The sequence below is a fragment of the Cebus imitator genome, unplaced genomic scaffold (assembly GCF_001604975.1).
Source record: "Cebus imitator isolate Cc_AM_T3 unplaced genomic scaffold, Cebus_imitator-1.0 Scaffold310, whole genome shotgun sequence".
Taxonomy (NCBI): Eukaryota; Metazoa; Chordata; class Mammalia; order Primates; family Cebidae; genus Cebus; species Cebus imitator.
Genome location: NW_016107625.1, coordinates 804,759 through 829,593, shown reverse-complemented (window position 1 = coordinate 829,593; position 24,835 = coordinate 804,759). Strand labels below are relative to the sequence as shown.

Sequence of the window (24,835 nt, the reverse complement as noted above, 5' to 3'; positions counted from 1 at the left end):
TATTTTTAATAAACTATCCTCATTTTCATGAGATAATTTATCTAGTTATCTAAAGCACTGCTATACCTATCACTCAGGAAATTATGAAGGCTTTAGGACCTCAGTTTCAGGTACTGGGGACAAAGATAAAATATGTATTCTTATGATGTGACAGAGTTTATCTATTCCTGACACCTCTTCATCCATCAAGCAAGACAGTAACTCAGTCAAAAAATACACAAGATCCTAGTTTTTACCACTCCCTTTTCCAAGGGCTTGTATGTCATTCCTAATTATTTGTAAATTCCCAGTATGTTCCCTGGCTGTACAACACCCCCATTGGCTAATGCTACTTTTCTGTCTTGAATGATTCCACTTCTGTTCCCTCATGACTCCCCTTAAGAGCTATTTTATTTGTGAGGCCTTTCCTCCCCTTCCCATTTTTCAGGTAGAATAGTCACTCCTCCTTTAAGCAACTAACTACAGATGTGAAGGGACCTACAACACACCAGGTAGTTGATGAACTGAAGAGAACAACAGAAATGTAAACAAGTAAATTCATTTTTGGCTTTTTGCACCTATGCACTAAGGAAGTAACCCTGGCCCATAGCAGGGCTCTTAAGAACTATTTAATGAAGAGGTAAATATTAACTGAGAGTCATAAAGAAAAGTCAAGATCTTAGGTCAGATCTAAAGCTATTGTAGGTCCAAAGAAATTATGGGTAGTGTCAAAAATGCATACGTTAGATTTATTTATTCAAATACTACGTATTTAGTGGTAATCTTCCATTAAATCATAGAACAGCTTTGCTGTGATTTTCCATTAGGGAGAAGTAGTTGGTGGAGATTTTCCAGAAGCTCCGGGGTGAGAGGCCTAACAAAATGCTGCCAAATTATAAAACACAAATGCTTGTGTTTTCAAGATACTTTGAGGAGTCAGAAAGGTCCTAGAAGCAGATACTTCTCCCTCAAAGCAGCCGATCTCATGAAATAAAGGAAGAATTTTATAGATGGCACAATGGTCCCTTATAAATCAGGAATGGCTAAGGCCATGTCTGTGAACTTCAGCCAATGAAATATGCTAGCAACATCAAGGAATCCATGAAAATAATGATGCATGGTTCAAAGTGTGCACATGATGCAAATTGTGCTATAAAACATCAGAAGCCTTGACAAAGGGAGCTGCTACCGAAAGCACCTCGTACATAATAATCATAGAATGTAGATACTCAGACCAGGATAGATTTTTTAATAATTATGCTCTTAGTATATTGTCTTCCTGAATTCTCTAAGATAGAAGCCATCTACAAGCTAAGTTCAGAACTTCATACAAAGAACTAAGCCTATCTAAAGCAATGAAATGCAGCTGGCCCTAACTGGAGACTGCACTCTACTATTGGGAATGTCTATGAGTATTCATTTTGAGGCCACTTCCATCCATAGCATGATGTAAGAACATAGGTAAGGTGGATGCATATAGCTCTGTTGATACACTGTTATTTTTTCTTCCTGACCTCTCTGTCTCCTATAGATTTCATAAATATTGCCAGCTAGGATGAAGGAATTCCAACCTCTCTATAGTAGCTGATGCTTTATAAAACTAAAAGAGATCTCAGGATAAATATTTGGTAACTAATCACTCAATCTTTGCGAATGGGTGGGTCAAATAATTTGTATTAGTGATACTACAATACAGTTTTCCCAGGACACCCAGAAAGTATGATCTAACCTGTTTCACTTACAAAACAGAGAGAGAGAGAGAGAGACAGAGCAGCGTTGTGGAAAAGGTGTAGGTGTTGGAATCTGATCAACTAAATTCCAATCCCAGCTCTGCTGCTTACAGCTGTGTGACTTCAGGCAAGTTTCTAAGCCTGTCTGAACCACCATTCACTTTATTTTCTTACAATGAAGAAATCAGTATGTCTAAGCAGGATTAAATTAGATACTCAATTATTTTAGTTCCCTACCTTCGTTAGTATCAAATGACAGACTAATCAGATGTTACAGATTCTTTCAAAAATCTGTCAATTTTCTGTTCAATAAGAGAGCAGTAATGAAAATAAGCATGACTCAAATATAATTATTCTAATACTGCACATTCTAATCTTTTGTTCTAGCTCATTGACAGAGCACTTGAGAGTAATTTTAGATTTTAGTATGTCATCAATCCATCATTTCATATGGGCAAACACCTTGTGCATAAAGAAAGACTGGGAATTACTTAGAAAAATTTATTCATACTGATTGAATAGCAGAGCCATATACAGAAGACACCTTTTAACTCTAACCACATGAGGCAAAAGGTTTAGGAGACATTGGTAACTGAAATTATAATCACTGTTTTAAAGTTCTCTAGATGTCAGTACATAACAACGAGCTATATGTAGCCTAAATGTGGCATTGTAAGCTGTAGCTTAAGAACCAACAATAAAGACGAGTGTTAGAATCAACAAACTAAAACAATTTAAAGGCAGATGGAATTCCAATTTTAAATTGAGTCAAACAGCACTGTATAGCTTACTCCTCAGTTTTATTTTTTTTAATGTATATCAATTATTAGAGTTCCTTAAATGGCAAAAAATCTTAAATCCATTTCCCTTTCTGAACAAATGTTAATATCACAATGTATTGACATATCTCAAATGAAAGTCATTTGGTCAATAAGCTCAATATTTTAAAAGAGTCAAAATTATTTTAACGATAAAGATTGTTGGAAAGATTTTAAAAAATAAATTAATGTTTGTTTCTGAACAAACATTAATATTACTATCACAATGTATTGACATATCTTAATTAAAAGTCATTTAATCAATCAGCTCAATATTCAAAGAGTAAATATTATTTTAAAGATAAATTCATAGTGGGAAAGATTAAAAAAATAGAATAAGAAGACGCACTTTTTCTGAAATGTTATGCTTACTTATTATTTCTTTCTTCCCAATCTCATAGCTATACTCTTGCTGGTCCTAACACCATTGAATGCCTGGCCAACGGCAAGTGGAGTGGCAGTGACCAGCAGTGCTTGGCTGTCTCCTGTGATGAGCCACCCAATGTGGACCACGCCTCTCCAGAGACAGCCCATCGGCTCTTTGGAGACATTGCATTCTACTACTGCTCTGATGGTTACAGCCTAGCAGACAATTCCCAGCTCCTCTGCAATGCCCAGGGCAAATGGGTTCCCCCAGAAGGTCAAGACATGCCCCGTTGTATAGCTCATTTCTGCGAAAAACCTCCATCGGTTTCCTACAGCATCTTGGAATCTGTGAGCAAATCAAAATTTGCAGCTGGCTCAGTTGTGAGCTTTAAATGCACAGAAGGCTTCATACTGAATACCTCAGCAAAGATTGAATGTATGAAAGGTGGGCAGTGGAACCCTTCCCCCATGTCCATCCAGTGCATCCCCGTGCGGTGTGGAGAGCCACCAAGCATTATGAATGGCTATGCAAGTGGATCAAACTACAGTTTTGGAGCCATGGTGGCTTACAGCTGCAACAAGGGATTCTACATCAAAGGGGAAAAGAAGAGCACCTGTGAAGCCACAGGGCAGTGGAGTAGCCCCATACCCACTTGTCACCCGGTATCTTGTGGTGAACCGCCTAAGATTGAGAATGGCTTTCTGGAGGTAAGGGACTAGTTAGCAAATGGTCCAGGGCTTCTGTCACTTACAGGGCCCATCAGTACATAAATAAACAAAATAGATAATTGAGTTCAAAATCTGCCAAGTTCACTAAGGCATGGAAACTGAAATTTACCATTATCACTAACGAAGAATCATGATAATCCTTTTAATATTTTCATAATTAACTCATCTCTTGATGAATTAATTCATCTGCCTAAGGTTGTGAATCAATCACTTTCTGGAGGTAAGAGACTAATTAGCAAATAGTCTGTGGCTTTCATCACTGACAGGGTCAGCCCATTGTGATTAACCCACTATTCAGAAGCAGGGGCAATGAACAAATTAATTATTGAAAAACAGAAATGGCTAAATTCTACAGGTAGCGACGACTGGAAAAAAATTAAGATGATTTTGAATCTTTAATATATAACTTTCTGCATTTTACTAGCATATAGGCATTTCAAGCGCTTTGTGGCGACAGCTTAGCCCTAAATAAGAAGTTAGAATAAACCAATTTTATATTATTTTGTTTTATAGAAGTTTTTCAGGATGGATATATGCTTCATTTTATGGAAAGCAAAGTCTAAATGGAACCCAGAGAAATTATTATAATTTTTTAATGTTTAAACCAAAGATAGGGTAAACCAAATAATGTAGTTTTTACAATTCTGTTTTGGTAAAACTAAAGGTAATCTCACTGTGATGGGTAAAAGAGTTCAGTCCAGCCCAAATATGTCCTGCTTTCTCACTAATGTGTCTCTTCTCAATAGGTTTACCAAGAAAATAGGAATGAGAATCTATTTCCCCAAATCAATGGCCATTTGAAATTGACCATATTCTAATTAAACACTTTTTTAAAAGCCACATATACACACGGTACAACCGTTTATCCTTTATTTTCAAAATAACAAAGCAACAGAAAAAGCTTTTTATTTAAGGCTTTTGCTTAGACTTAGAAGCTTTTCATTGGAAGGGAGTATAGAGTACAAGTAAAGAGGTGTTAATTTATTAATAAATATTTCTAGAGCTCCTACTTCATACCAGGTACAGTTCTGAGAACCAGCAACCTGGCATTTAACAACAAAGATCAGGTCTGTATGGCACGGTGTTTTCATGCATGGGAGACACACAAGCAATACATAAATACAATTATTAATTTTGTTTATTTGTTTATGACCTGTTGTATTACACGCATTTGAATTTTGAGACCATGAATATGTTTTGTTTTAAAAGATAGAATGTTGTTTTTTATTTTCTGTTGTGTTATAGCAGCAATTTTTTAAAAATGTAGTAAGAATATAAACAAAACTTTGATAGTATTCTTAGGACATACCCATAAAAACATTTTATTTGCCTATTTATGATCTAACAACATTAACAATATACATTCATTGTTTATATGCTTCTTTATTAGCATTTCTCTGGGCAGAAAGATTTTTTTGAACTTACTAATTTATCATTTTTACTATTACCTCATCAATTCATCAATCAATATGTAGATGACTGATCTTTTACTTGTAATAGGCTCAATAAGTGATAAACATCTCTGCAGTGGGGATTACTTAATTTGTCATTCTTTCTTTTCCTTCCTTTCTCTTTCCCTTTTCCCTTTCTCTCCCTTTTCCTTCCTCTCTCTTTCCCTTTTCCCTTTCTCTCCCTTTTCCTTCCTCTCTCTTTCACTTTTCCCTTTGCCTTTCCCATTCCCTTTCTTTTTCTCTCCCTTTCTTTTCGTTCCTTTCTGACGAAGTCTTGTTCTGTCTCCCAGGCTGGAGTGCAGTGGCGCAATCTTGGCTCGCTGCAACTTTTGCCCCCTGGGTTCAAGCAATTCTCCTGCCTCAGCCTCCCAAATATCTAGGATTACAGGCACACACCACCATACCTAGCTAATTTTTGTAGGGGTTTCACCATGTTGACCAGGCTGGTCTCAAACTCCTGACCTCAAGTGATCCTCCCACCTTGGTCTCCCAGAGTGCTAGGATGGTAGGTATGAGCCATCATGCCCAGACTAATTCAACTTTCTACTGTCATTTTCACTTATTAAAAAAATAGAATGGACCTATTGGAAAAGCTATGGCATAAATCATTATTTGCTTATATCCTGATTGATTCATTTTAATGTAGGCCTTTTAGTTTAGTTCTTTTTCAGTATCCAAGGATTTAGTTAATTCCATCATCTGTTGTACAAATCTAACTGACTTGCTTTCTTCCTATTGTACAGCATACAACTGGCAGGATCTTTGAAAGTGAAGCAAGGTATCAGTGTAACCCTGGCTACATGTCGGTTGGAAGTCCTGTATTTGTCTGCCAAGCCAATCGCCACTGGCACAGTGAATCCCCTGTGATGTGCATTCCTCTCAACTGTGGAAAACCTCCCCCCATCCAGAATGGCTTCATGAAAGGAGAAAATTTTGAAGTAGGGTCCAACGTTCAGTTTTTCTGTAATGAGGGTTATGAGCTTGTTGGTGACAGTTCTTGGACATGTCAGAAATCTGGCAAATGGAATAAAAAGCCAAACCCAAAGTGCATGCCTGCCAAGTGCCCAGAGCCACCCTTCTTGGAAAACCAGCTAGTATTGAAGGAGGTGACCACTGAGGTAGGAGTTGTGGTATTTTCCTGTAAAGAAGGGCATGTCCTACAAGGCCCCTCCATCCTGAAATGCTTGCCATCCCAGCAATGGAATGACTCTTTCCCTGTTTGTAAGATGGTTCTTTGTACCCCACCTCCCCTAATTTCCTTTGGTGTCCCTGCTCCTTCTTCTGATCTTCATTTTGGAAGTACTGCCAAGTATTCTTGTGTCAATGGGTTTTTTCTAAGAGGAAATTCTACCACCCTCTGCCAAGCTGATGGCACCTGGAGCTCTCCACTGCCAGAATGTGTTCCAGTAGAGTGTCCCCAACCTGAGGAAATCGTCAATGGAATCCTTGATGTTCAAGGTATTACCTATCTCAGTACAGCTCTCTATACCTGCAAGCCGGGCTTTGAATTGGTGGGAAATGCTACCACCCTTTGTGGAGAAAATGGTCACTGGCTTGGAGGAAAACCAACTTGTAAACCCATTGAGTGCCTGAAACCCAAGGAGATTTTGAATGGGAAATTATCTTACACAAACCTACACTATGGACAGACCGTTACATACTCTTGCAACCAAGGCTTTTGGCTCAAAGGTCCCAATGCTTTAACCTGTTTGGAGACAGGTGAGTGGGATGTCGATGCCCCAACTTGCAATGCCATCCGCTGTGATTCCCCACCACCCATTGAAAATGGTTTTGTAGAAGGTTCAGATTACAGCTATGGTGCCATGATCATCTATAGCTGCTTCCCTGGGTTTCAGGTGACTGGTCGGGCCATGCAGATCTGTGAAGAGTCAGGATGGTCAAGTTCCGTCCCAACATGTGTGCCCATAGACTGTGGCCTCCCTCCTCATATAGATTTTGGAGAATGTACTAAAGTCAAAGATGGCCAGAGATATTCTGAGCAAGAAGACGACATGATGGAAGTTTCATATCTGACTCCTCACCCTCCTTATCGTTTGGGAGCAGTGGCTAAAACCTGGGAAATTACAAAGGAACCTCCTGCCACACATTCATCAAACTTTCTTTATGGCACCATAGTTTCATGCACCTGTCATCCAGGATATGAACTTCTGGGGAACCCTGTGCTGATCTGCCAGGAAGATGGAACTTGGAATGGCAGTGCACCTTCCTGTATTTCAATTGACTGTGACTTGCCTATTGCTCCTGAAAATGGCTTTTTACGTTTTACAGAGACTAGCATGGGAAGTGCTGTGCAGTATAGCTGTAAACCTGGCCACATTCTAGTGGGCTCTGACTTAAGGCTTTGTCTACAGAATGGAAACTGGAGTGGTACTTCCCCACACTGTGAAGCCATTTCATGCAAAAAGCCAAATCCAGTCATGAATGGATCCATTAAAGGAAGCAACTACACATACCTGAGCACGTTGTACTATGAGTGTGACCCCGGATATGTGCTGAATGGCACTGAGAGGAGAACATGCCAAGATGACAAAAACTGGGATGAGGATGAGCCCATTTGCATTCCTGTGGACTGCGGTTCACCCCCAGTCTCAGCCAATTGCCAGGTGAGAGGAGATGAGTACACATTCCAAAAAGAGATTGAATACACCTGCAGTGAAGGGTTCCTGCTTGAGGGAGCCAGAATCCGGGTTTGTCTTGCCAATGGAAGCTGGAGTGGAGCCACTCCCAACTGTGTACCTGTCAGATGTGCCACCCCACCACAATTGGCAGATGGGGTGATGGAAGGCCTGGACTATGGCTTCATGAAGGAAGTGGCATTCTACTGTCACGAGGGCTACATGTTGCACGGTGCTCCAAAACTCACCTGTCAGTCAGATGGCAACTGGGATGCAGAGGTTCCTCTCTGTAAACCAGTCAACTGTGGACCTCCTGAAGATCTTGCCCATGGCTTCCCTAATGGTTTTTCTTTTATTCATGGGGGCCATATACAGTATCAGTGCTTTCCTGGTTATAAGCTCCACGGAAATTCTTCAAGAAGGTGTCTCTCCAATGGCTCCTGGAGTGGCCCCTCACCTTCCTGCCTGCCTTGCAGGTGCTCCACACCCGTAATTCAATATGGAACTGTCAATGGGACAGATTTTGACTGTGGAAAGGCAGCCCAGATTCAGTGCTTCAAAGGCTTCAAGCTCCTAGGACTTTCTGAAATCACCTGCGAAGCCAATGGCCAGTGGAGCTCTGGGTTCCCCCACTGTGAACACACTTCTTGTGGTTCTCTTCCAGTGATACCAAATGCATTCATCAGTGAGAGCAGCTCTTGGAAGGAAAATGTGATCACTTACAGCTGTAAGTCTGGATATGTCATACAAGGCAGTTCAGATCTGATTTGTACAGAGAAAGGGGTATGGAGCCAGCCTTATCCAGTCTGTGAGCCCTTGTCCTGTGGACCCCCACCATCTGTCACCAATGCAGTAGCAACTGGAGAGGCACACACCTATGAAAGTAAAGTGAAACTGAGGTAAGACCATGGCTCTAGAGTTGCCAAGGGATGCGGGCAGGAGGATTATAAAATGAAACATGATAGATCGAAAATTTTGATGATTGGGAAGAAAACATCATCTCTGAACTGCTCCCCAAACACTAGTGTTTTTTAACATTTGGTTTTATTCTACCCACAATTATGTAGAAATCCACCAACTATAAAAATAAATTGATACTTTTTTCAGAAATGTTTCTAATGTAATTATCATGAATATCATATTCTGTTGAGTTTTGTGAAACAGCAAGATCTTCTAGCTAGCTTGAACAGCTCAGGAATCATGAAGCTGTTTTATAAACATCATGATAGTAAATTTCTTTATAATTATAACTTTGTGGTTATATTTACACATGCAAATGTTGGGGATATAAGGCAAAAAACTGAAGAATTCAGGCCTTGATCCTGCCAAATAATCAGGATTAAAAGAAATATTGTATGTAAAGGACCTAGAACAGTACTTGGCACAAAGTAGATAGTGATAATAAATATTAACTATGCTGTATTCCTACTAGTACCTGAGTTCATTTTGGACTTTGCCTAGAATTTCCTGAACTGTTAGCTGTTTACCGAATAAAAATACATTTAATAATATTATCCACGATAAGGTAAATAACATCAAAAACACTTAAAGTAACTTTAGTCTTGGCTAATCTTTCATGTGGATAACTGAGAACTGATCTAGTTATTATTGGTTTTTGTTTTTTGGTTTTTTGAGTCAAAGTCTCGCTCTGTGGAGTGCAGTGGCACATTCTTGGCTCACTGCAGCCTCAACCTCCTAGGCTCCAGCAATCCTCTCACTTCTGCCTCCCAAGTAGCTGAGACTACAGGCATATGCCACCATGCCTAGTTAATTTTGTTTATTTTTTATAAAGGCGAAGTCTCACTATGTTGCCTAGCCTGGTCTCAAATTCCTGGACTCAAGTGATCCTCCTGCCTTAGCCTCCCAAAGTGCAGGGATTACAGGTGTGAGCCACCACACCCAGCTTAACTGGTTGCTGTTGTTATATTGGTGTTTTTGCATGGCAATGCCACGCATCTGACAGTAGAATCAATTTTGATATATTGCACAAAATGTCTATTGAGCCTTGTAACAGCTTCCTAAATCCAAGAATTGGTCAGAAACTTAAAAAACTACTTTTTTTAAAGGCACTCATTTTTGCATTTCTATTGCAGATGTCTGGAAGGTTATACAATGGATGCAGATATAGATACATTCACCTGTCAGAAAGATGGTCGCTGGTTCCCTGAGAGTATCTCCTGCAGTCCTAAAAAATGTTCTCTGCCAGAAAACATAACACGTATACTTGTTCACGGGGATGATTTCAGTGTTAATAGGCAAGTCTCTGTGTCATGTGAAGAAGGGTATACCTTCGAAGGAGTTAACATATCAGTATGTCAGGTAAGATTCTGTCTTAATTAGAATGTGTAACTCCTATATATACGATATTGCCAAGCAAGCAGTATCTGTAATAGTAATCCCCAAAAGAAAAAAAAAAATATTAAGTTCTCATTCATGTCCATGGATTTGAGAAATTTCTTGGTAGAAATATAATAAAATATACCTTTTTTCTGCCGTATTCCCACTTTAAGAAAGTGCCAAGGTTAGGTAAAATATTAAGATGTCTGTAACAATATATTTATTAAAAATTGATCACAAACCTTATTCTTAAAAGAGGGTCTTTGTGTAGAAATCAGCCATGGGCTATGCCCAATGTTTTCAGTTTTATTGGAAAGGTAAAAGTTTGCAGAAGCAGACAGATAATTGGTGTCAAATCCTCTCTCCGCTATTTGCTACTTGCAAGTAGTAATTTTAAGAAAGTTTCTTAAAATTTTTGAGCTTTGGTTTCTTTATTTGAAAATAAAAGTGTATAATAACATATATCTTGTATTGTTGGTGAGAAACTAGGTAAATAGTGGAGGAAAGGGCCTGCTTCTGCAACCTTTGATCTTTCCACTAAAACTGCAATCATACTGGGCATAACCCATGGCTTATTTCTATGCACAGACATTCTTTTGCACATAAGATTTATGATTCATTTGTTATGAGTACCTTGTTATAGATATTTTAGCATTTTACCTAACTTTGGCACTTTTAGTTTAAAAATGGGAATCGGCACCATAAATAGCAGACTCTCCTAGCACAGCCCCTTCTCCTAACTTCCTTAAGATATACCAGGGAAACAAAATTAAAATATGTCATCAATGCATATGTTGGAGTTGGGATCGGTGTGGAGGGACTGAAGGCAGAGGAATATGGCATAGTAGCAGACTTTCACTTCAAGCATACTTTTTTGTTTAAATTCCATCTCAAATATTTATAGGTTCTATGAGCTTATAGTCCTCAGCTTATTTTCTTTCTTTGTAAATCTGTGATAATTGAAAGGATTAAATTACTTAATTTAATAAAATGGCTAGTACTTGCCTGACATATAGTAGGGCCTCAAGAACGATTCCCATCACCCAGTTTTCCATTTATAAATCATGCATTCTCAATGATTGGTCAATGCCAAACCTAAAAGCAGCAACATTATGAGGAACGAGTCAAATGACTGCCAAAGTTCCCATGGCCTCAACATTTGTATGGTTCCAGATGGTCCGTTTTAGATACAGTGCTGAAGAAGTTTAAGAGGAAACTTTGTCTAAGACTCTGAGCTATCTGACGCAAAGTTCTGCCATAAGAACATCATACTGATGTTCTCCAGGTTAGGTGTGTAGACAACTGGGTGGTCCCCCTATGAGCCCTGGAGGACTCTGTGATACTGACTAAAAAAGATACTAAGCTCTTTTTAAGTCAATAATTTACTTCTGACAACCTTCATTATCTTCTTCACATATAGTATGACCCCTCTTCTTTTGCTCAGCTGGGTTTTGGTTTAAATTTTCAGTATGAAAAGTAGAATAGACCCTTTTTAAGTATTTAAAAACATAAATTGTGTAAAACTATGTTCAGTGCCTAGGACTATTTTATTGTAATGTGACAAAATGATTCTGTAGTTCATAAAATAAACAAAGGGATAAGGAGATCAATATAAATTTTGAAAAATGAATTCTGAAAGAGGACCAGTCTCTCCAGAAACTAAAACATATCACAGAATTACAAAACTGTTAGTGTGGTATTCATGTAAAATTACATAGGAGTAAAAATGAATGGAACAGAAGTAATGAGTCAGAAGCAGATTCTGATAAAGGAGTCATCACGAATCTCTAGAGAAAAATAATTAATAAATGATTAAAAGTAAAAATAACCAAAGCAAATTCCAGATATAGCAAAAGAAAGCAATAATATGTAGCTTTTAACAGTTACTGGTGTTATGATACCCAGAAAGATTTCTGCAAAAAAAAGTGTATTAAGGTATTACTTGCTGTATTGAAAAACTAAATGCAACACATATACCAGGAAAATGGTTAACCATGATGCAGGCATATATACAAAATTACTTTTGATTTATATGTAGAATGAGGGTTTAGCCTCAAATCCTGTTTAAAGCTGTTATCCAATTAATATGTATTTCCTCAAAGAAAACAAAAATATTAGCAACAGAATAATAATCTTCAAGAGATGTATCTTTAAGAAATATATCTGTGTATGCCTCACCTTACCCAACTAACAGTCCAAAAATGTTAACTCTTTTATATGTGTGTATGTATATATATATGTGCACATATATTATATATGATATGTATCTTTTATGTATATTATATATATATTATATCTGTGATATATATATAACATTTATAAGATTAACCATTTTCCTAGTATATATGTTGCATTTAATTTTTCAATTCTGTAATGCCTTAATTTTTTTTTTGCAGAAATCTTTCTGGGTATTATAACACCAGTAACTGTTAAAAGCTTCATGTTATTGTTTTCTTTTGCTATATCTGGAATTTATTTTGGTTATTTTTATTTTAATCATTTATTAATTATTTATAAAATTCTTTGTTTATATAGATATAAAATTTTATATTCATATATATAATATTTTTCTACATGATCCCTTTAAAAATATGTGATAAAATGTTTTCAATAATTTATATTGGAATGTAGAAAAGGAAGCTGATTTTCTTAAACTTTGAGTAGTATGCCTAAAATTTGCTGTTTCTCATAAACTTTATTATAAAATAATGAATCATGTGAAATTTGAGTGCATTTATAGAAGTCATAGAATATTTGTATTAACATCCAGTCCTCATGTATTATAATGAAAGCATACTTCTTGTTGTTCATGTTTTCTGAATAGATTCTATTAGGAAGAAAATGCTTGTTTTATGGGCTTAAGAAATGTCTAAAATTGCCTATGGGTGACTATTATGGCCACCTAATAATTAAAATGTGTTTTTTAAGGTCACAGATAATAAGTAGCAAAAGTAGAACCAAACTCTAGATGCTTTTGACTATCATTTTGGAGATTTTTCTGCAAGTAACCAATATTTGCAAATTTCTTCATTTGTATGTATTAACTTCTAAATGTAACTTACATTTTGTTATTTGTTACTTAGCTTGATGGAAGCTGGGAGCCACCATTTTCTGATGAATCCTGCAGTCCAGTTTCTTGTGGGAAACCTAAAAGTCCAGAACATGGATTTGTGGTTGGCAGCAAATACAGCTTTGAAAGCACAATTATTTATCAGTGTGAACCTGGCTATGAACTAGAGGTAAGTGAACCAATTGTTTAACAAGAATTAATTTGTTTTTCCAGCATACTTGGGGATACCTTCAGTATTAGCACAAATTTGTTTCATTGACTTTGGTCCCAAAAGATTCTTTTATACTTTGTTTCCTTATACTCTAATATTTTCCAAGAAATATTTAAGGCAACTTAGAATTTTAAAAAGCAAAATAAGCCAGGTCCAGTGGCTCACACCTGTAATCCTAACACTTTGGGAGGCCAAGGTGGGTGGATCACTTGAGGTCAGGAATTCAAGACTGGTCTGGCCAACATGGTGAAACCCTGGCTCTACTAAAAATACAAAAATTAGCTGAGCATCGTGGTGGGTCCCTGTAATTCCAGCTACTTGGGAAGCTAAGGCAAGAGAATTGCTTGAACCAGGGAGGCAGAGGTTGCAGAGAGCTGAGATTGCGCCACTGCACTCCAGCCTGGGCGGCAAGAATGAGACTGTCTCAAAGAAAAAAAATAACAAAATAAATCTCAAATAAGAAACATCAAAGCCATGTAAGGAAGAAAAAGTAAGTTTGCAAACCATAAGACAGATACTGTGACTTCAATTGACCATTTAAACCTGGGTTTCAACTTGCTGGTAATCATATTCTGCAACGGGAAGTCCACCAGTCACCATGGAGAGGTAACCACAAAGATTTAGGTATGCAAAGCCAGGATTTCCTCAAACAATGGGCTCACATACCCTGGCATTGAGATGCCAAGTTCCTATATGCAAATCTGGCTTGAATAAAGCTCAGAGCAGTTTAGCCAGTATCAACTTATTCTTGAGACAACTCTTGGTTTGTAGTATTAAAAATCCCCTCTGCAGCACCTAGGTCTCTGTTTACTTTAGCAGGAGAGCTAGGTAATCAGTTTTGTTGAAAGCATTACCGTATCACCAAACTTGAAACTTAAAAGACCTATTTTACATTACACGATGTTGTCATTCAGTTTTTCAGAAACTCTTTTTTATTGTTATAATGGCTTTTAAAGGTATGTTTTGGCTGGATGTGTTGGTGCACACCTGTAATCCCAGCACTTTGGGAGGCCAAGGAGGGTGGATCACTTGAGCTCAGGAGTTCAAGACCAGCCTGGGCAACATAGTAAGACCCTGTCTCTACAAAAAATACAGAAATTATCCAGGCATGATGGCATGTGCCTGTAGTCCCAGCTATTCGAGAGGCTGAGGCAGGAGGATTGCTTGAGCCCAGGAGGCAGAGGCTGCAGTGAGCTGATATGGCACCATTGCACTCTCGTCTGGGTGACAGGAGTGAAAACCCTGTCTCAAAAAAAAAAAAGGGTATTTAGTTATCTGTTAAATGTTTTATATATCCCATTACTTTCTGACCATGTAGTCAAAGAATTATCATAAGATAGGTAAATGCAATCTGGGACCAGGCTTATATGTATCTTGCTTTATTTCCTCAAAAGGTGGTTTTTTTTGTTTGTTTGTTTTGAGACAGAGTCTCACTGCATCACCAGGCGCCAGGCTGGAGTGCAGTGGCGTGAACTCGGCTCACTGCAACCTCTGCCTCCCAGGTTCAAGCAATTCTCCTGCCTCAGCCTCTCGTGTAGCTGGAACTACAGGTGCGTGCCACCAAGCCCAGCTAATCTTTTTGTATTTTTAGTAGAGACAGGGTTTCACCATGTTGGCCAGGATGGCCTCGATCTCTTGACCTCGTGATCCGCCTGCCTCGGCCTCCCAAAGTGCTGGGATTACAGGCATGAGCCACCACGCCCGGCCAAAATGTTTTAAAAAAAAAATGTAATGGTGATTGCAACTGGAGTGTTTCCTGTTTTTGAAACCTCATTGTTCTTCATGCAAGAATATTAATCTTGCAATTTATTAAAAAGTAATATGGAAGTATGAACAAATATACAGCAAAGTGATTGTTGTTAAATTTAAAGTAGATAATTTAAAAATTTTTGGAAATATGTGTTAACTAAAAAATTGAGAAAGGTGCAATAGTGATAGCGCTCACTCCAAGCTATTATACGTGTTAGAATCACTTCAGAAACTTTTTAAAAATATTGATGTCCAGTTACTTGGAAAAATTACAATTCCAGGTCTGGGGCAAGAAATGTAACATATTGCCTGAAAACTCTTGTCACACAAAATAGCAGGAAACCTATCAAAGACTACATGTCAACAGGATTCAGAAGCCACTGGACAAGGCTCTCAAGGGTCAAGATGAGACCATTTTAGCATTAATAAGGGTAATAGCTTCAATGGACTGAACCACATCAGATAGATCATAAACAACATGAGGCTTATAATTATACTTTAAAAACTTGGAAACTTGAAGGATGCTTATGAATAAACTCAATATTTTGAAAACAGGCAAGTCAAGAGGAAGAATTTTCTTTTTGGTACTATCTGTTTGACTAGATAACCAAACAGTAGATGAGAAAGAGAGAGAGAGAGAGAGAGAGAGAGAGAGAGATTATGAGGAACTGGCTCACATGTTAATGGAGGCTAAATCCTAGGATCTTTCATCTGCAAACTAGAGACCCTGAGAAGCTGGTGGTATAAGTCACTCCAAGTTCAAAGGTCTGAGAACTAAGTAAGCTGATGATATAAACTCCAGTCTGAAGATAGAGGAAGAGATTGAGTTCCAACTCAAGTAGTGAGGAAGAAAAAAAGGGCCATTTCCTCCTTCTTCCATACTTTGTTCTATTTGGTCCCTCAGCGTTTTGGAAGATGCATCCCCACATTGGGGAGAGCAATCTACTTTACCTGGTCCACCAATTTAGATGCTAATCTCATCCAGGCACATCCTCACAGACACATCCAGCAGCAGTGTTTAAGCTGGGCACCTCTTTGCCCACTCAGATTAATTGGACATCCATATTTGTAAAGAGTTTCTCAGGTTGGCTGGGTACAGTGGCTCACACCTGTAATTCTGGCACTTTGGGAGGCCAAGGCAGGCGGATCACAAAGTCAGGAGTTCGAGACCAGCCTGGCCCATATGGTGAAACTCCGTCTCTGCTAAAAATACAAAAATTAGCCGGGCGTGGTGGTGGGCGCCTGTAGCCCCAGCTGCTCCAGAGGCTAAGGCAGGTGAATCACTTGAACCCGAGAGGTGGAGGTTGCAGTGAGCCGAGATCACACCACTGCACTCCAGCCTGGGTGACAGAGTGAGACTTTCATCTCAAAAAAAAAGAAGAAAAGTTTCTCAGGTGATTCTAACATGGAGCATGGAGTGAGAGCAATCACTATTATCGCTCTCTCAATTTTGTAGTTAACACCAGGATGTTTCCAAAAGTTTAACGGTAAATTATCTATGAATACTTCTTCAAATGCAATGACACATCAAGGCCAGGCATGGTGGCTCACACCTATAATCCTAGCACTCTGGGAGGCTGAGGTAGGTAGGTCACCTGAGGTCACAAGTTCAAGACCAGCCTGGCCAACCTGGTGAAACCCTGTCTCTACTAAAAAATACAAAAATTAGTTGGGTGTGTTGGCGGGCACCTGTAGTCCCAGCTACTTGGGAGGCTGAGGCAGGAAAATTGCTTGAACACGGGAGGTGGAGGTTGTGGTCACTGGAGATCGCACCACTGCACTCCAGCCTGGGCAACAGAGCAAAAGTTCGTCTCAAAAATAAAGAAAAGTAATGACCACTGTTTTCTGTATATTCGTTCATAAAATTAATCATCACAGAAACCTAAACTAGTCCCAATGTGTGGCTCTTATTTGGTCCTAATTCAAAATAACTATTTAAAAAATAAATTATGAAATTTATGCAACAATTGGAAATTTGAAAACTGGACATTTTATTAATATTAAGAAATTGATATTTTTTAAGGTGTGATAATGTTATTGTTATAGTTTTTAAAGGCTCTTATCTTTATGTTTTTGGTTAATTTACGAATCGCTGTAATGAGGATGTATTTGTTTTATTGTAAGAAACAAGGTTTTTGGTGGCTAGAGATTTTAAGCCTATATATGACACTGCAGTATTAGAGAGAGAGAGAGGCACATTCCTGGTCTATCGATCTAGGACCAGTTGTATTTGAATATACAGTGACCCCCAAAGAGCCTTTCTAGCAGTATTTCTGTGCTTAGAGAAGCCATTCTTTTAGAGATTCATACTAAAATAATTATTGTTAAATGATTTGAAGTCTGGAATTTGCTTCAAAATAATGTGTTTGTGGAAGGGATAGGGCTTAGATGAAACAAGATTGACCTTGAGTAAGCTGGGTGATGTCTACATGGAAGTTTCTTACACTATTCTTTCTGCTGTTGGTATTTCTTGTATGTTTGAATTTTTCCATCAGACAGCATTTTTTTAAATGCAAATACTTGCTGTCACCTCAGACTAGTTAATTCAATATCTCTGTGGGTTGAATCTGGGGCAATGGTATCCTTTTCAGAGTTCCCTTGGTGATTTATGTGTGCAGCCAGAACTAAGAATAACTGATAAATCACTGGTCTTATAATCAGTGTAGTTCATTGTCATCTGCTCAAGAATCACCTGAGATGCTGTTAAAAGAAAAGGAGTATATATATTCCTAGGCCAAGGTCATCTGAACCAAATAGTTTCTGGGGGTCTGTATTTTTTTAATTTATACTTAATATTGTTTCTGATTATCAAATCATAATTGTATATGTTTATGGGATATACAATTGCCAAGATATATATGGAGTCAGCCTAAGTGTTGGGTGTCATTAATGGATGAATGGATAAAGAAAATGTGATATATATATAGATATATAGATACACACACACACACGCTTATGTATATATATCACATCTGTTTTTATGGCCAAATAGTACTCAGTTGTGTATGTATGTGTACATACATATATTATTATGTACTATGATCCATACATGCTAAGAATGCATACAAATATGTGTATGTACACATACATACACAATAGAATACTATTTGACCATCCATTTCTAATGCATTCTTTGTCAGTCTTAGCTACAGATTATAATTAGTTGACATTTAAAATAAAAACTAAAGCAAAGTCTGTGCCTTAATTATACTGGTCTGCCAGGGTGTAAATTTTGAAGCAATTTGATAACAACATTTTTGAAAGTCTAAACTTACTCCTTAAACTGTATATTTTTAATGTGTTTGTTTAGCATTCCAGTGCTGAGCGATTCAAAGCCATAGCTAGAACTACGTTGCATTTCCTTATTATCTTTCTATTACAGAGTTATGATCTTGTTGATGACCTTTCTCCATTGATTCACAGGGGAACAGGGAACGTGTCTGCCAGGAGAACAGACAGTGGAGTGGAGGGGTGGCAATGTGCAAAGGTGAGTTGCATGACACTTAGCCCCAAAATGACACTAAGGACACAAAATAAGAGTGTGGCTACATTTTCTTTATAGATGTTTTGAAATTCTAAAAAAATGTAATCGAACTTCATAAACTGTATGAGAACCTGTTAATGGGCTTTTGCTCAAGGGCAGCAGACGATTAAGAGTCAAAAACTGTAGTAGGGATTAATGATTAACCGCAATAGGGCACAAGGTTGCTTACTCTGGAATGGCAAACATCTTGTTTGAATGCTAGTTAATTATTGAATTTATTAGCATTTTTGTGGGGGATTTTCTCAAATAATTATAAATTAGAAGGCTTAGGGCCAGGCATGGTGGCTTATGCCACCACTTTGGGAGGCCGAGGTAGGTGGATCACAAGGTCAGGAGTTCGAGACCAGCCTGACCAACATGGTAAAACCCCATCTCTACCAAAAATACAAAAATTAGCTGGGCGTGGTGATGGGCACCTGTAATCCCAGCAACTCAAGAAGCTGAGGCAGGAGAATAGCTTGAATCCGGGAGGGGAAGGTTGCAGTGAGCCACGATTATGCCACCGCACTCCAGCCTGCTGGGTGACAGACTGAGACTTCAAAAAAAATAAATACATAAATAAATAAAATAAGTAATAGTAATAATAATGCAAGTAATTAGACATACCTAAAGGGTTATTTCTTCAAAAAAAAAAAAAAAAAAAAAAAAGAAGGCTTAGAGACTTCTAAGGCTCTATTTTTTTGGTGACAGTGCTAGTTAATACTTTTAACGTGCTGTTGGCCCATCTGTCAAATAAATGAGGATTAGTATTTTGCATGGAATTTTACATTATTTTATCAGAATAGCCAAGTTTATTTGGCAAAATGTGGGTTAATTCACATAACCTTATCCCCAGTATCCCCTTCTCTGCCAAAGGACAATGTATGTATGTATGTATGTTTTTTTTATTTTTGTTTTTATTTTGAGGTAGAGTCTCACTCTATCATCCAGGCTGGAGGGCAGTAATACAATCTTGGCTCACTGCAAACTCCATCTTCCAGGACAGCCTCCTGAGTAGCTGGGACTACAGGCATGCACCACCATGCCTGGGTAATGTTTTGTATTTCAGTAGAGACAGGGCTTCACCATGTTGGCCCTGCTGGTCTCAAACTCCTGGCCTCAAGTGATCTGCCCTCCTTAGCCACCCAAAGGGCTGGAATTACAAGCATAAGCCATCATGCCCGGCACAGTATCAATAGCATTCTAAAGCTCCCTAAGTGGTTTCAAAGTGTAGCCAAGGTTAAGATCTGTGAATCCCAGTGTACTTTGGGCTGAAGGAAGTCCATTAGCATCCAGTCCAGGGACTCACAACTCTGAGTTCACATTTGAATCATGTAGGGTATTTTTAATATAATATTAAAAGGTAGCCCTCAATATAAAGATTTGGACTCATTTGGTCTGTGATAGGTCATAAATGCTTCCCTGGTTCTCTAAAGTACAACCAAACTTGAGAACCACTAGTCTAGAACTACCTTCTCTGCCTTCACAAAAATTATAAATTTAAGACTCAAGCCCATTTTTTGAGATTCTTGAAAGGGTGACCCTACTTTCCTCACAGCACCCCTGTTAATAACATTTCTCACAATAATGCAAAATCGTTCATTACAGTTTTAATATCCATCAGTTTATGAAGTCCATATATTCCTCAAAAGCCACTTAAGATGTCATTTATTTTAATTTTCCCCAAGCTCATGGGTCCCTGTTCTTCATACTTTCCTATTATCTTTTAACTTCTGATAATTTTATATTTTATCTCTTCTTCCAAGCAGTATGACCTTGACCAAATTATTTAACCTCCCTAAGCCTCACATTTTGCCAACTGTTACATGAGATAATCTCAGACTTGCTATAAGTAAGGCTGCTAGATTTAGAAGAAACAAAAATACAGGACATGCAGTTATATTTAAATTTCAGATGAAAAATAATTTAAATGTAAATTTATAAAATGCAGTGTTTGAGACATGCTTATGCTAAAAATGTATTTGTTATTTATCTGATATTCAAATTTAACTGAGCATCTTGTATTTTATTTGGGTTTACAACTTAAGTGTAAATTTAGTATTTGTTTTATTTTACCCAGCTACTCATCCATACCCCCCACCCCCAGCATTATTAATAATATACATAAAGACAGCTGGAGTCAATAGGAATAAATCCTCATCTTTAATTGTATACATGCATGAATCTAATACTTAGGTATGCTGTATTTTTTTCCTTCAATGAATATCACTGTGCTTCACACATGAGTAGATCATATTTTGTATATTGCATGAAGTATCTTTGGCAACTGTAGAAAAAGAAAGAAAGAGGTATTGGAGAAGGAATCAATATGAGGCTTTTATTCTTTTTATTTTTTTAAGCCTGGCAGACTATTTATTGCACCAAATAAATTTTTTTTGTTGTTGTACTTTGTTGCATAGGTACACACATGCCATGGTGGTTTGCTGTCTCTATCCTCCCGTCACCTACATCAGGCATTTCTCCCAGTGTTATTCCTCCCTGCTTCCTAACCCCCCACCCCCAACTTAACCCAGTCTGTGATTTTCCCCTCCCTGTGCCCATGTGTGCTCCTTGTTCAACACCTACCTATGAGTAAGAACATGTGGTGTTTGGTTTTCTGTTCTTCTGTCGGCTTGCTGAGAATGATGGTTTCCAGATTTATCCATGTCCCTACAAAGGACACAGACTCATCATTTTTTATGGCTGCATAGTATTCTTCTTTTTAGAGACCAGGTGTGAAGCTCCACTTGAATTTCTCAATGGGAAGGCTGATGTTGAAAACACAACGACCGGACCCAGTGTGGTATATTCCTGCAACAGAGGTTACAGTCTTGAAGGGCCATCTGAGGCACACTGCACAGAAAATGGAACCTGGAGCCACCCAGTCCCTCTCTGCAAACGTATGTGTTGACTTTTTAGGACAGATTTTAATTAGATTCAGTTTCACAATTAGCTTCCCACATATCCAAAACATTGAGGAAACCCCACTTATAAGGGATATGGGTCCAGAAAAAGCAATTAATGCCTATCCAAGCTGAATTCTCTGGAATATTTAAAAAATCTATTTGTGTTATCTAAGTCCTGTCTGAAAATCAGCTTTCGTCAGATTCCCTGAGTGATTACTAAGAGAAAATGCAACTTAATGAAACAATGTTGACATACATGTATCATGAATTCTACTGTGTGTGAAGTATATATAAATATGATACATTAAGATAATGAGTTATAACCATTCAAATGAAAACAATCCATCTCACAAGGAAGGTATAAGTTGAGATTGCTCATTACTGTTTGAAGTCTCATCAGAATGCAGTAACAGCAGAAGTGAACCTCACTCAAATACTTCTTTTGTGCCCATTTAAAAATCAGAAAAACTTAGATTGCTTGAAATATGTGTTGATATGTCATCTTGTCATCATTTCCTGTGTTTCCCTCAGGCCTATAAAAATGAACCCATCTTTATGAAAAAGGCATGCAAACTCCACTCGTTCTAATATCCTGCTTATAGTGGTGTGAGTCTAAAGTCATATTCAGCTCACATAGAAATGTCTGATGATTTCCTGGTTCCATCCTCCTGAAAGGTGGTCAATAAAGTAAAGTGACAATTAGAAGTATTTTATATTCTTCTAATAATAAGGGAATATTTGACATACCCCTTGATTTCTAGTATGCCTTTTGTTTTCACAATGCTGATCAAAAATCAGTCTAAAATAATGTGACCCATCATTTCAGGCATAATTTGTCATCTTCAACTTCTAGGACCTCGCATTAGTGGTTGAATAACTTCATGTTTTCTGATCTTATCTGAGTTCATCTTTACACGTAATTTCATGTGGATGCAAAACAAGTCTGTGCGTAATGTTTGAAGTTCCCTATTTTTAAACCTCATGTGATCATTGTTGAGAACCCATCTCCTATAGGACTACTATTCTGCCTTTGAGGAAATACATTAGGTAAGGAGGGAAAATATCAGTAAGCATTTTCTTTTCTTTTAAACAGCAAATCCATGCCCTGTTCCTTTTGTGATTCCTGAGAATGCTCTGCTATCTGAAAAGGAGTTTTATGTTGATCAGAATGTGTCCATCAAATGTAGGGAAGGCTTTCTGCTGCGGGGCAAAGGCATCATTACCTGCAACCCCGACGAGACGTGGACACAGACAAGCGCCAAATGTGAAAGTAAGTCAGCAGGCAGAAGCCAGTTCATGCTGCTAGAGCGAAGTGTTTCCCATCCCTGTGAGGTTGTTTTCAGTCAAGTAACTTAGTTGTAAATAATTAGATCTCTGTGCTATCATAGTTTTCATTTTCCTCATTAATGTTTGAAATTTTTTTTTAGTCTTCGAATTTCAAACATTTAAAAAAAAAAAAAGCTTTCCAGAACCAAACTAAAACTTACCTAAGATTCACTGAACACATTTTCAAAATGTGCTCCTCTAAAAATGAACAAGATACTAAATTCAAAATACGTATTTTTTTCCCACAATGTCAGAATCCCCAAACTATCCTTTAACAGACTACAAATGTTTTGCAATAGAAAAATTATTCCACAGTGGTTCTCAAACTTGAGCCTGTAACAGAACCACTTAGAGGGACTTAGAGAACTTGTTAAAACACATTTCTAGATGTTGCTGATGAGGATACTGCTAACCTAGGAAATGGTCTGAGAACCACTAGCACTATGTTGCTAGCATTAGGGGTTAGCACTTTGCTGCTAAATTTATGCAATCTAGAGGCGTCTCTTGCTGCCTTTAACACACACTTTCTTTTCTTGTTTTTTTTTTTTTTTTTGAGACAGTTTCCCTCTTGTTGCCCAGGCTGGAGTGCAATGGCACAGTCTTGGCTCATTGCAACCTCTGCCTCCCAGGTTCAAGAAATTCTCCTGCCTCAGCCTCCAAAGTAGCTGGGATTAATCAGGCATGTGCCACCACGCCCAGCTAATCTTGTATTTTTAGTAGAGACAGGGTTTCTTCATGTTAGCCAGGTTATCTCAAACTCCCAACCTCAGGTGATCCACCCAAAGTCCTGGGATTATAGGTGTGACTCAGCACTCCTGGTCAACACACACTTTTTAACTCCATTTAGAACAGCTCCCTGCTGGCTGAGCACGGTGACTCACGCCTGTAATCCTAGCACTGTGGGAGACTGAGGTGGGTAGATCACCTGAGGTCAGGAGTTCAAAATCAGCCTGGCCAACATGGTAAAACCCCATCTCTACTAAAAATACAAAAATTAGCTGAGTGTGGTGGCCTGCACCTGTAATCCCAGCTACTCGGGAGGCCGAGGTAGGAGAATCACTTGAACCTGGAAGGCAGAGGTTGCAGTGAGCCGAGATCACACCACTACACTCCAGCCTGGAAGGCACAGCAAGACTCCATCTCAAAAAAAAAAAAATCTCCCTGCCAATGTCTTACCCTTCATGCTTCTTTGTTGTCCAAGCCACTCCCTCTACAGTAATCAATTAAAATATTCATTGAGTCTGACCAGATGCAAGGCACAGGGCATTGTAGGCATAATACAGTCCTATACAGTCCTATACTATAGGACTGTATTATGCCTACAATGCCCTTCATCTTCAGAACACTTGCACTCCCTTTAATGAGATAAGAAATATGCCTGTTAAGACCATGGAGATTCTGGAATCAGAAGGATCTGAGTGTGAATTCTGTCTCCAAAATGTCTAACTCTAATCCTTACTCCTCTGAGTCTTAGGGCTGTCATTTGTTAAGAGCTTCAATTATACCTATCTTGTAGGTATTATAGATATCTTATAAATTTGTCTTGAAGAATAAATGAATTGGTGCATATCAGCAATATCTCCTAATAGGAAGATAATACACAACAGCCCAAGTCCCTGAATTTCCAGACAGCAGCCTCTTGCAGCATTAGAATGTATATTTTGGGGAGAGGAGTCAAGATGGCCAACTAGAAACAGCTGCGGACAGAGCCTCCCACTGAGAAGAATGAAAACAGTAAGTGAATCCTACATGGGCAACTGACCAATCCACAGAAAGAGAGAAAAAGCAGGGTGGTACAATGGCCCACCTGGAAGCCATATGGGGCAAGGGGAGCTCCCACCTCCAGCCAAAGGAAGCAGTCAGTGATTGTGCTACCCCGCTCAGGAAACCACACTTTTTCTTTGGATTTGTGCAACCTGCAGATCAGGAGGTCCCCCTTATGAGCCCACACCACCAGGGCCTTGGGTCCCAAGCACAGAGCTTTGCAGATTCTTGGCAGCCACT

General features: G+C 38.4%; 1 protein-coding gene across 2 annotated transcripts in view; it reads left to right on the top strand.

Annotated features, from left to right (window-relative positions):
- SVEP1 (sushi, von Willebrand factor type A, EGF and pentraxin domain containing 1) overlaps positions 1 to 24,835 on the top strand; it is a 210,982-nt gene that overhangs the window by 158,814 nt on the left and 27,333 nt on the right. For both annotated transcript variants that reach the window (XM_037729541.1, XM_017503374.2), the window contains 7 exons: positions 2,929 to 3,601; positions 5,817 to 8,608; positions 9,803 to 10,028; positions 13,130 to 13,285; positions 18,500 to 18,563; positions 21,326 to 21,499; positions 22,599 to 22,775. In XM_037729541.1, coding sequence (XP_037585469.1) covers positions 2,929 to 3,601; positions 5,817 to 8,608; positions 9,803 to 10,028; positions 13,130 to 13,285; positions 18,500 to 18,563; positions 21,326 to 21,499; positions 22,599 to 22,775 — 4,262 coding nt within the window. The remainder of the gene's footprint in view (positions 1 to 2,928; positions 3,602 to 5,816; positions 8,609 to 9,802; positions 10,029 to 13,129; positions 13,286 to 18,499; positions 18,564 to 21,325; positions 21,500 to 22,598; positions 22,776 to 24,835) is intronic.